Below are 13,052 nucleotides of genomic sequence, written 5' to 3' on the forward strand. Positions count from 1 at the left end.
CACCATCTCACTAGCCAATTGGGATGAACGTTTAAAAATAAATCCACGCCACAAAGGTGTCTGACTCGTGCCTACGAAGGCATCTAGGCATGCCTACTGACTTTGAAGGCTGGCATAGGTGTGGTTTCCTCCGGAAGTGGTCTCCGTAGGCACTAGGCAGATGCCTTAAATGTAGGCCTGTAAAGTGCTGGCCTTCATTTAAGGTGTTTTGTTAGAATAAAAAAGGTGATTCTCTAAAGGATGCCAATCCATGATTGACATACGATTGACGGCCACTTCATAGGTGGCCGCTGAGATTGGTGTTCTTTAGAGAATCAGACCCTGTGAGGGGCATAATAAAAAAAAGTCTAAGTGCCTTTTTGATCTAATGTGCTAGGCACCCAAAGTAGTCCGTTCTTGAGAAAAAAAAGTCCAAAAGGTGTATTTTTTTTTTAGAATGGCCTATCTGTACGTTCAGGCGTTTAATCGCCCAGACCACCACTACATCTACCTTTAAGTCCTATTCCTAAACAAAATTTTACACAAATCCCAAATGCCCAAAACAACACCTTTTAGGAGTGGGAGGGACCAGTCCTATGCCTAAAACCATGATTCTCTAACCTGCGTCTGTCATAAGCTCTGGTTAGAGAATCATGGAACCGTCCCCACCCCTGCAATGATCGCAGCAGGAGGGATGCCCCGTCCCTCCTGCTGTAACCTGTCACGACCCACCGCAATGAATGCAGCAGGAGGGATGCCCAGTCCCTCCTTCCCACCCTCCTTCCCACCCTGACTCCCCTGCAGCGATCACTGGCAGGAGAGATGCCCAATCTATCCTGCCGGACACCCCCCAAACCTCCGAAAGTTTGCCAGCAGGAGATATACCCAATTTCTCCTGCTAACATCCCCATCCGCCCCTGAAGTTCACTGGCAGCAAAGATGCCCAATTTCTCATACCGCCCCCCTCCCCCCCGAGCCCCAAAATGTTTGCCGGAGGAGGGATGCCGTGATCATTGCGGGAGAGTCATAGCGGGTGCGAGCAGGAGGGACTGGGCATCCCTCCTGCCGTGATTGTTGCGGGTGGAGTGGTCACGGCAGGTTCCGGCAGGAGGGACAGGGCATCCCTCCTGCTATGATCGTTATGGGGGTGGGAGGACGAGTTGCCTGGGCCGCTGAGCTGATCGCAGCAGACATGATCAGCTCAGCAGCCCGATCTGGAACTTATACCTGTTTTGACTTCATCTAAGTCAAAACGTGTAAGTTCCATCCAAGCAACCTGTCAAACTTTTGATTATCGCTGCAGGACGACTAAGTCTAGTTCAACCCACATCCCGCCCACCTCCTGCCCTAACCACTCCTCAAAAAACACCACTTTTCACTCTGGGCGCATAGCAGCAGTGAAAAGGCCTAAGCTGCTTTTATATATGTCTAAAACCCGTTTTTGATTATCGGCACTCAAACAACCTCTTTTTGATCATCCAAGTGCCAATTTAGCTGGGTTTTTAAACGTATTTTCATTTTGATTATGAGCCCCTGTGTGTCCTGCTACAGTGCTTTGAAAATATGGCCTTCATATGTTCCACCTCTGTTTACACTCTGTCTATTAAGGTGATTTAATCAATAGAATCTAATACTATATTTGGAATATCTTCCCTTTGCAACTTGGGATCTGGGCTCAGGTATGAAACCGCAGGATTATTTTTCCTTTCTGGAATTACTTCCCTATCTATCAAATAATGGTATTCCTATTTTTAAGATTTCAAATTTTAGTTTTATAAATTGCCTTTCTATTTGAATTACATATCAAATCTTTAATAAACTTAGGCCCCCTTTTACAAAGCCACACAGCAAATGCTTTGATGCCGATTCAGTTCCTATGGGAGTTGGAACATATACTGTGCTGGCCTGCACTGCCAGCTTTAGTAAAAGATGCAGTTAGTAACTTGGAAACTTAGTGGGAAATTCTAGAAACACCTAAATTTAGGCACCTAAGTTAACAAACACCATTTAACTATGACAAATTTAATCTGTAAACTATATATTATGTATATTAGTATTAGATCCCTAGTATGTGTCAAGTTAGAATAAAAATGAATTGAAAAACCTTGCACTATAACTATGACAAATTGTAACCTATTAACTTTATATTATGTATGTTAATCTGTAACCCATTCTGAGCTCTTTGGGCGGATGGGATAAAAAAATGAATTAAATAAATAAAATGGTAAAAAACTGCACTGCTAAAGTGCCTACCAGGGCCTAAATAATAGGTACTGGAATTACTCCTATGTAGGTGCTTTAGGCCTCCTAATGTCACCATAGGTGTGGCTAATGCCAACTTGGCGAAACATGTTGGCAGAAGTCCCCAGCTGACAAATCGATGAAAGCGTAAACTAAAGCTGATAAGAAAAAAATATAAGTGCAGCGCTTTAGTTAAATGTTTTATGAATGTTTATCTAATTTATTGAAGCACATTACTATATCATAAAAAACATATAAAAATAAAAAATAAAATAGAGTTGCTCTAAGCTCAAGGATTGTATGAGGATTCTAGCAGTTCTAAAAGCAATCATTGAAGAGTACTGCGTCTATCTAAATATCCTTAAAGCTATGACAAATATAGATGGAAAAATAAATAAGATTGCACAGGTTTATTACTGGTGGTTAAAACATAGAAACATAGAAATAGACGGCAGATAAGGGCCACGGCCCATCAAGTCTGCCCACTCCAATGACCCTCCCTATCTATCTTTGCGGATAGATCTCACATGTTTGTCCCATTTGGCCTTAAAATCTGGCACGCTTCTGGCCTCAATAACCTGAAACATAGAAACATAGAAAAAAGCAGCAGGAAAGGGCTATAGCCCACCAAGTCTGCCCATTCCAAGTATCCCCTCCCCTGAATTTACTCCCTTAAAGATCCCACGTGAGTATCCCATTTTCTCTTAAAATCCGTCACGCAGCTGGCCTTTATCACCTGGAGTGGGAGTCTGTTCCAATGATCCACTACTCTTTCGGTGAAGAAGTACTTCCTGGAGTCGCCATGAAACTTCCCTCCCCTGATTTTCAGCGGATGCCCTCTGGTGGTCGAGGGTCCCATGAGCCAGAAGATATCATCTTCTGACTCGATGTGTCCCGTGATGTACTTATATGTTTCAATCATATCTCCCCATTCTCTTCTTTCCTCAAATGAGTACAGCCGCAATTTTTTTAATCTTTCTTCATACGTGAGATCCTTGAGCCCCAAGACCATCCTGGTGGCCGTTCGCTGAACCGACTCGATCCTCAGCACGTCCTTTCGGTAGTGTGGTCTCCAAAACTGAACACAGTACTCCAAGTGAGGCCTCACCATGGCTCTGTACAACGGCATCATAACTTCAGGTCTCCTGCTGATGAAACCTCTGCGGATACACCCCATCATTTGTCTTGCCCTGGAGGAAGCCTTCTCCACTTGATTGGCAACCTTCATGTCCTCACTAATGATCACCCCTAGGTCGCGTTCCGCCGTGGTCCTAACCAAGGTCTCACCATTTAGTACATAAGTTCTACGCGGGTTTCTCTTACCCAGATGCATTATCTTGCATTTTTTAGCATTGAAGCCTAGCTGCCAAGTAGTTGGCCATTGTTCCAGCAACAGTAGGTCGTGTGTCATATTATCAGGTAATAAGCTTTTGCCTACTATGTTGCAAAGTTTGGCGTCGTCGGCGAACAGTGATACCCTTCCTCTAAGTCCTTGCGTCATATCTCTTATGAATAAGTTAAATAGAATAGGGCCCAGGACCGAGCCCTGCGGCACTCCACTGATCACGTCCGATGCTTCGGATGGGGTACCGTTCACCACCACCTTCTGAAGTCTACCGCTCAGCCAATCCCCAACCCATGTAGTTAGAGTGTCTCCTAATCCTATCGATTTCAGCTTGTTCATTAATCTTCAATGAGGGACGCTATCAAATGCTTTACTGAAGTCCAAACTGAAGTGGAAGACTATTCCAGCGATCAACCACCCTTTCGGTGAAGAAGAACTTCCTAGTGTCACCGTGCAGTTTCCCGCCCCTGATTTTCCACTGATGTCCCCTTGTTGCCGCGGGACCCTTGAAAAAGAAGATATCCTCTTCCACTTCGATGCGACCCGTGAGGTACTTGAATGTCTCGATCATATCTCCCCTCTCTCTACGTTCCTCGAGTGAGTAGAGCTGCAAATTTGGGGGCAATTATAAAAACACCTTTGCCAGACTGTGTGGGCTTAATGCTGGAAGTGGCATTAGGCAGCCTAAAGCCCCAGTGTTTGCATAATTCCCGACAAAGACAGGTACCGGAAATGTAGGCCCAGGAAACCCTGGCCTATATTTCCGGCACCTATCTTTCGCAGAGGCACAATTTTGTATAGGGCGCTGTTGTGTGATTGACACGGAATCAGTGGCCACTTTTTTGGTGGCCACCTTTATCGGCACACTATAGAGAATCCGGGCCTTACTGCATATTGTGTTAACATTGTCAGTAGTATACAATGCTATCTAATATAATAAAACGATAAGCCGCGCATGCGCACTCCCACTGCATGCGTCCGTTTTCCGTGAGATGTAGGGCACCTCAGGTAGGAGTGCGCATGCGTGCAAATCTCTCTGGCTGGTCATCGGCGTCTTCTTCGCTCCTCTCCCCAGCACACCCGAACCCCCGTTCAGCCTCCCATCCGACCCTCCCTTCGGCTCCCTTAGTCCCTTGCCGCCGCTCCTCTTCTCTTCCCGCCCCGACAAACGTCCTTACTTCAGCAGGGGCCACAGCACTCTAAACAAGCTGCTTCGTGGCCTGCTACTGCCCTGATTTGTTCTGCCCGACACGGCAGAGCAAATCAGGCCAGTAGAAGGCCGCGAAGCAGCGTGTTTAGAGTGCTGCAGCCCCTGCTAGAGTAAGGACGTTTGTCGGGACCGCGGGAAGGGGGCAGCAAGGGACTAAGGTAGCAGAGGGTTGAAATATATTTCTTTCAGGTACCATTTGACGACAGGTAGTTCTGTAGAAAATGAACTGCCACTTACTGGGACAAGCCACTGATTTTCTTTAAATGGTGAGAACAGGACCCGATATGGGGGCAGCTTTGGGGGAGGGGTGTGCTGCGAGGCAGACAGCTTTGCTTGGGGGGGGGGAGACAGAAGGGGGGGCCATGGAGACACTGTCAGGGATGAACTGGAAAGGGAGAGGGAAAGGGGGCTGCTTTGGGGGAGGGGTATGCTGGGAGGTAGACAGCTTTGCTTGGGGGGAAGACAGAAGGGGGCCACGGAGAGACAGTCAGGGAGGAACTGGAGGGGGAGAGGGAAAGGAGGCTGCTTTGGGGGAGTGGTGTGCTGGGAGACAGACAGCTTTGCTTGGGGGAGGGAAGACAGAAGGGGGGCCATGGAGACACAGTCAGGGAGGAACTGGAGGGGGAGAGGGAGAGGGAAAGGGGGCTGCTTTGGGGGAGGGATGTTTTGGGAGACAGACCACTTTGCTTGGGGGAAAGACAGAAGAGGGGCCACGGAGAGACAGTCAGGGAGAAACTGGAGGGGGAAAGGGAAAGGGGGCTGCTTTGGGGGAGGGGTGTGCTGGGAGGCAGACAGCTTTGCTTGGGGGGAGACAGAAGGGGCCACGGAGAGACATTCAGGGAGGAACTGGAGGGGGAGAGGGAAGGGGGCTGCTTTGGGGGAGGGGTGTACTGGGAGGCAGACAGCTTTGCTTGGTGGGGGAAGACAGAAGGGGGGACACGGAGAGACAGTCAGGGAGGAACTGGAGGGGGAGAGGGAAAGGGGGCTGCTTTGGGGAAGGGGTGTGCTGGGAGGCCCACAGCTTTGCTTGGGGGAGGGGAGACAGAAGGGGGCCACAGAGAGACAGTAAGGGAGGAACTGGAGGGGGAGAGGGAAAGGGGGCTGCTTTCTAGCACCCATTAATGTAACGGGCTTTAACACTAGTTCTTTATATTCTTTTACTGCTGCAATTATCTATTGTACACTTTCTTGAATGAATATCTTTGCCTTTGATGATTATATATCTTTCTTGAGATAAGGAGACCAGAATTGAACGCAATACTCCAGATGAGGTCACACCATGGAGCGATACAGAGGCATTATAACATTCTTAGTCTTGTTAACCATTCCTTTTTAAATAATTCCTAGCATCCTTTTTTTTTTTTTTGGCCGCCGCCGCACATTGGGCGGAAGATTTCATCATATTGTCTACGATGACACAGAGATCCTTTTCTTGTGCGCTAATCCCCTTTTTATTATAGAAGTTTTTGCACATTTAATTAAAAATGGAGGATCACGCAATGATTGGGTGGTGAGGTGGTTGGAGGTTTTCCTCCCTTGTTAACCCCTCCATGTCTCTGAGCTTAATCCTACCATCAAAAAACATAACACTTTTAAGTTTAAGATTTATTGCATAAATATTTACCGTTGGAAGCTTTTGCATCAACAAATGTTTTTTAAATGCCAGCTACAATGTTTAAAAAAAAACATATGATCAATGTTGTTCCGTGAATAGGCAGCAGTGTGGCCACCTCTATTGACTATACATATGACGGCAAAATTCAGTCACTATTATGAAGCAATTTGTACTGATCTTTTCCAGGCCTCAATTAAATTCCACCCTAGCCCAATCCCTTTAATACTACCATAGCTAGTGCTGCTGTAAATCTATTGCAAAAGGGAATTACATGTTTGTTAGTGGCTGCAAAATGTGTAAGTCCTTTGTATATTGTTAGTTATATGTTGGGCTCAATGGTTGATCCGTCTATATCAATGGCCATACCTTATTGGTCTATGGACGTCCTGACTTTGGACAAAAGCTTAGATGTGTATGACGGATGGACTGTATGTATATATATATATATATATACTGTATATATATATATTTTTTTTTTTTCACATATAGGCTAAAGAAAGTACTAAACTGGATCCTTCCTCTTTCAAACGCTAACATGTTAATTATCTAATCTCATCTGCCTCAGCTCTTTCTGATTGCTTCATTCAGTAAAGAAATAATAAACATTTTCTGATGACAGGCACGTCTAGCAGTGAAATGAACTGCGCACTCATGCCCACTCACTCTACTGGGCTGATCACAAGCTCTGGAAATGAACAAACGCTTTCATTTCTTTTCTGCCTGTGAGGAGTCCCATGGAAATGAGTGAATTGAATACCCAGCTTCACAAATGTTTGCTGTATAAAGTTGGTAAGAAGTTTGAAGCTATCTGTTATCCCTCATGCTGGTTATAATTTGAAGTTTTGTATTCTGTCAAAAAAAAAAAAAAAAAAAAAAGTCACTTTGTGTTGATTTTTAAGAGGTTAGAAGAAGGTTCCTGTTTGCACAGTCAAAATATTATTGAAGCAATTTCAGTTGTCAGTAAAAGCTTACGCAAATTTGCTGATAAGCCTCTTAATGACCCAGGTCAAGTGCTAACTGGTGCAGGTTATAAAAAAGTGAAATGATAGTTTCTGGTGCCCTCAAGCAAATAGTGTAGCAGCAGAAAAGGATTAAAAAATGCAATTAAATTACAAATGGAGAAATCCATTCAGGGTAGTGATCACATGAGCTGCTGAAGAAACAAGCTGACACCCTCTACAAAAGAAGAGCGAGCAGAGAAATCTGAACTGAAAATGTAGAAGATTTCTGGGACAGAACTTCTAGAAATCAGTTTTGTTTGCCTGCTGTCTTCTGTAAGTTACAAAATGTGTGAATTTAGCCAACCTGCACATTTTCAGCCTCCCCTCCCCCTCCAAGCAAGACTCCCAGCCTCTTCCCTGTATTCTGTTTTCCAAAAAAGTGGGATTCATGCACACTAGAATACAGCACAGTCTCACAGATATCATTTTTGTATTGATTGGCAGTATATCAAGTAATAAATGGAAATGAAAAATGGAAATAAAAATGCCCTCCTCACATCAGCCAAACAGAACCAAGCCATCTATTTGGGTCATTTTTTTTTTTCTATTAGATTAGAATACACATACAATTAAATATTTCATTTTTTAAAATATGGAAATCACGCATACACCAAGTCACTTTCTGGCAAAATAGCAGATTTTTAATATGAAATTATCAGTTATAATTACCTTCGGCATGAATAATATACAGTAATATGTAATAGATATGTTGCTGAGTTTGTCAGTTATTTGCTTTACTGCAAGCATTGTTTAAATTTGTTTTGTGGTTTTGTAATTCTCCAAGAGCTGTGAGACTAGTTTGGAATTATTATTATTTTTTTTTTTATTAAGAGAGAGGGAGATGTATGTTGTTGTTGTTTTTTCTTACTTATGAAAACCTCTGCTGTATCTGTATTTATCTCTCTACCTATATAGATGTAATTTCATAGAGATACAAATAAGTGAGAATCCCAGCTCTCTCCTGGGCTCTCATGCTCATTACACAAACACGGGGACAGGGTTGTGTGTAGGCCACTTTAGCTTTCCCTACACAATAGCGGGGTTGGACAGAAAAGCAGAAGCTTTACCAACGCTTGACGGAAAGTTAATGGACCAAATGTCCCGTTTGTTTATTCCACATTCTCCGAGCATGTTCTCTTTTGTCTAATGTCATTTTGCTGAAGGCACCACTGCAGGGGTTCTGCATTTTTTTCTATTTTGAGAAGTAAACATTTGTTAATAAATCATCCCATTCACTTTAAACTTCCACACATTCGCAATTTAAGACACTAGGCTGTGGGAGATGTTTTAGAACCTCTTGCAATATCCTGATATCAACCTGATTACTTTCTATATAGAGCATACGCCGTAAGCTGATTTCAGTTTTCCTCCACCCTAGATACTAAAAAAAGAGAATCTCCAGCCTTTGGTCTCAGAGATTAAATGATGCTCTCTGTTTTTGGTTTGTTTTCATGATTCATTTCCATGTTTGTTTTTTTTAAATTGATGCCCTGAAATGGTTACAATAAACTATTATTGATTTCAGAAGCTGTAAACTAAAAGTTAAGAGCAATCAGGGAAACCGGAGCTCAAACTTTATCTTTGCACTAATACTGTCTGTGACCTTGTCAAGTCAATTTATCTTCCGAAGCCTCAGTACATTCTTAGCCCATAAGCTCTTTTGGGAAGGGACCTTATTTATTAACAATATAAGCTGCCCTGATCCTTATTTGGAAAGGAAGCTAAACATTTAAATTATTATGTAAAGCTACTGTTCAAATATTTAAAATAAAAAAGGAGCATTTTTTAGTTTTTGCTTGTCGGGTTTAGATTTGGCGATCAGTAAATGGGCAGATATAGCACTTTTGACCGTCTCCCATTTGTAATCATGTCTTGCTGCTGATAACCAGTATTTGAAGGCAAGGGTCGATTGTGAAAAATAAACTGACTGAGCATTAATCTATGGGGAAAGCTGACAGGAGCTCAAACCCTTTTAAATCATGGGCAGGATGGGATTATGTAGATAGGAACATCATTGAACATCTGAATGAGGAGAATGTTTAATTAAATCTATCCAGAAGGTCAGAACAGAGGAAGAAAGGAACAAGATTCAGACAGGTATCTTACAAAATCTGAGTTTTGGAGGGAAGACCTTTTCTTGTTGGCTATCGGGTTAGTTTATTTAGCCTGTGAATCTCTCCTTTTCCAGGACTGCAAAAGTCAGCACCCGGTTTCTGGGGATAATTGGAAATTTTCTGGTTTGTAAATCAGGAATAAATTGGAGGATTCTACCCTGCATAATCTAATTTTAAAAATGTTAACTAGCATTATACATTTATATAACTAAAATGTTACGAATAAGAAGTTTCGAGTGTAAGAGGCATCGGTGCTGAGTAGATACTTTATAAAGAAGTGGATTATAAAAGAATAATTAGCATAAGTGTAGAAAAGAGAAAGAAAAGATCACCAAAATGCCATTTATAGAAGTACCAAAGAGGTAATGAGGATCTCTTTACTGAAGATCTTACCATACAGTATTTAACTCTCTTAGGTAAAATGCAGTGACCCAGCTCTACAGCTTCACCAATGCTTAGCACCAACGCGGAAAATCTACCATCTGGAAACAAGCTTTTGTTTTAAGAAAAGAAATAAGAGCAATGAAAGATATCCTCAGTTGCGTATGAAGATCACATTTTCAGAATAGTTTGCCATTAAAGAGAAGTTAATAATTTTTTTTTTTTTAAGACACTTTCAGGACCAAGCCATAAACGTCCCGCGTGTTTCATGCAGAAAAAGTTTAAAGCTGTGTCATTTCACATATGACTGTCCTTAGGGTAAATATAGAATACTTATGTGTCTTTGGTTTATGGTTTAACATTTTAAGTACTAGATGCACTGCTTTCTTCAGCTTTTGCCTGATATACCGGTAGCAGGTTTTTGAATTTTTTTTCCCTCTAGGCAAGTTTCTCACTCTTTCACTCTCTCTGTACCAAAACCAATTAACTTAATCATCTGTGCACCTACATCTGTACAAACACTTTCTAGATACGGCAGCTGTGGGTTTTATTGTACTGCTTGTTAAGGGTAGATATGAAGAATCCCCCCCTCCCCCCCCCCCCCCCCGCAATTCTTCCAGAGAATAGAACCGCCTGTGTCCCATTGATCCTTACAATCGTGCATAGGTTGTAAATGCACTGGGTGACTGGGCGGTTCTGGCGATTCACATCATCACTTCGACAACAATTTTATTAATTTTATCCAAGACAGGTATCGCGTACTAGAAAAATGTATACAATTAAGCCCTGGCCTTGTGCCCCGACTTCAAAGTAAGACGAAGGAAGTCAAATAGGGATTTCAGCAGGTTAAAAAAAAATGTGACAGATTTAAAGGGGGAGAGAAGAAAAACATGATAACAGGGTTAATCCCGACTCTGACAGAGAGTAGAAGTATTGGGCAAGTCATTTACCCGCCATGGACTCAGGTGCAACTCACGAGCAGTGGGCGTAAGCTCTTCTAGACAGGGTCCCACCAACTATACCAGCCTCTATAGCCCAGATTTAGAACAGGCAATTAGCTAAATCCATTCCTATTTCATTAAAGGAGAATTGTCAACATTAATTTTCCCATCGACTCTTTAAATTAAAGTAATTCAACTACTTGCCATCATCAAGTATTAGAGGTGCAGGTGCTGGATGGAATTCACTAGGTTCAGGGTTTCCTTAATGAACCGAACGTAAAGGAAAGGAGAAGCATCTTAAATAATGAACCACCAGTATTTATAGAGAATTATGCGGATCCCAAGGTGAGCAATGGCTTTGCGTTCTCATTGACTGACACATTTCTAGATTTCCCGGCAGTTTTCCTTTCTCTCAATATTTCATAGCACACAGTGTCGTGCTAATACATTTTGACATGGTGTTTGCCTGCATCGTTAGAGCCAGGTGCAAAATCCTTGATTGTTTAGCACCCCCCAATCATTTTGAAAAGTTGGCTTCCTTATGACCTGCATCTCTTAAAATCCACATGCTTATTATCTTCCCTCCTGAACAGGTGAATGCAGTAGAGCCACTGGAATAATTGCTGTTTCTTCACTTCGAATAAGGCTATCACACACTGATACTCACATCACCTCACCTCCTGCAAAGCATAGACTGGACTCAGAACAATTCTAACTGTCCAAGGCCAACAGCCACAATACTGGCAAAACAATCCCCCTCTCCCCCCAATCAATGCAAGTTCCTTTAAGACTTTTTTTTTTTTCTAAAACATCGCAGTCTGCCAATAATTTACCAAACCAGAACAGAGAGCGCAGGTGATTTGCACAAACAGAAAAGAGAAAGAGAAAACTTTGCAAGCCGGTCTCTGGATTCTCTGATGTCTCACGGCAACGTGAGCTGTCAGATTCCCAGAGCGGTAAAAGAGAAATCGCTTCAGCTGGATCAGATTTGCTGCTGGAAAGCACCCTGCCCTCCCGTTGCCTTTGCATAACTAAGACACAATTGTAGAAACTAGACCACTTTTTATCATCGCAGCAGACAATCTCATGGTGAAGCACGTTAAAGAACTGGCCTCATGTGCATGTGGGTATACCCCGTATCAGAAGCCCCCTCCACCTCCCACTGCTTGCTGCCTGGGCTGTGCAAGCCCCCTGAGTCTCACCTTGGTTGGTAGGATGGAGAATCAGATCCCCCCAGCAGCTGAGAGCAGAGAGGAGGAGGAGGAAGCGGAAGATGCAGGAAGGGAGCTGACAATCCATGTTGTTGGAGCAGAGGGCAGTGAAAGACACATATCTCCATGAAGCTTGCCAGTGATGTGAGCGGCAGAGCTGCCGATTGCTGCACAAGTTAGCAAGCTCCCCTCACAAGCTGATGTCAAGTTTGACACAGGAGATAAGGAGGAGTCTTTTGCCTGCCTGCTACTCTGGCTCTGGTTTTCCCCGGGTCCTAGTGTTTGCTCTGAGACTAGGCACCAGTCACAACCAGTTTCCAGGTTTTTAACAAAGAACTGGCACATGTACTAAGAAGTTATGAAAATGGACCAAATGGCTTTTATTCTTAGGTATTTATGAAATGTAAATTGCCAGTAGGTATGTATTTTCCAACCAAACAGGTGATTTAAGGATACGAAAAATCGGTGTTTTTGCAACGCAGACACATAAGGGCTCCTTTTACTATGCTGTGCTAGCGGTTTTAGTTCGCGCTTAGCACGCGCTACATTGCCGCGTGCGCTACATGCTAACGCCGCCATAGAGCTGGCATTAGTGGTTTTTTGTGTAGCGCGATGTTAGCGCATGCTAAAAACGCTTGCGCAGCTTAGTAAAAGGATCCCTTATTTTCCATTGACATGATGCACTTATTTTCCAGTGAAGCTGAGAATCTGTCGGCACAGAAATTGTGCAAAAACAGTGAAGACCCTAAACAGACAAGAGAACAAAAGTATTAGAGGGGTGCAGAAAAGTTCTCAGCCCAACCAACTTCCTGAATTCTGAGCATTATTTTACCACTGTAGCAAAAAAAAAAAAAAAAAAAGAAAAGAGTGTTATCTTATTTCATTAAGTGCCAATTTACAGAAACAAAATTTAGTTTTGACATTGTTTCAGATCATTGATTGAACTATGTTCACATCATTCTCTTCTTGGTTGGGCTGAGAACTTTTCAGCTTTTCAACACAACCCCCCCCCCT

The 13,052-nt window shown here is 43.0% G+C and overlaps 1 protein-coding gene across 7 annotated transcripts in view; it reads right to left on the bottom strand.

The window, feature by feature from the left end:
• Positions 1 to 12,232, bottom strand: part of EPHA3 (EPH receptor A3) — a 427,612-nt gene extending 415,380 nt beyond the window's left edge. For 2 of the 7 annotated variants that reach the window (XM_033941962.1, XM_033941961.1), the window contains exon 1: positions 12,030 to 12,232. In XM_033941962.1, the coding sequence (XP_033797853.1) occupies positions 12,030 to 12,126 (97 nt within the window). In that variant the 5' untranslated portion in view covers positions 12,127 to 12,232. Of the gene's footprint in view, positions 1 to 10,836; positions 10,903 to 11,031; positions 11,088 to 11,494; positions 11,565 to 12,029 lie in introns of those variants that run through there. The other 5 variants (XM_033941964.1, XM_033941965.1, XM_033941966.1 and 2 more) reach the window with 5 other exon arrangements.
• Positions 12,233 to 13,052: the final 820 nt, after the last annotated feature.

The sequence above is a fragment of the Geotrypetes seraphini genome, chromosome 4 (assembly GCF_902459505.1).
Source record: "Geotrypetes seraphini chromosome 4, aGeoSer1.1, whole genome shotgun sequence".
NCBI lineage: Eukaryota > Metazoa > Chordata > Amphibia > Gymnophiona > Dermophiidae > Geotrypetes > Geotrypetes seraphini.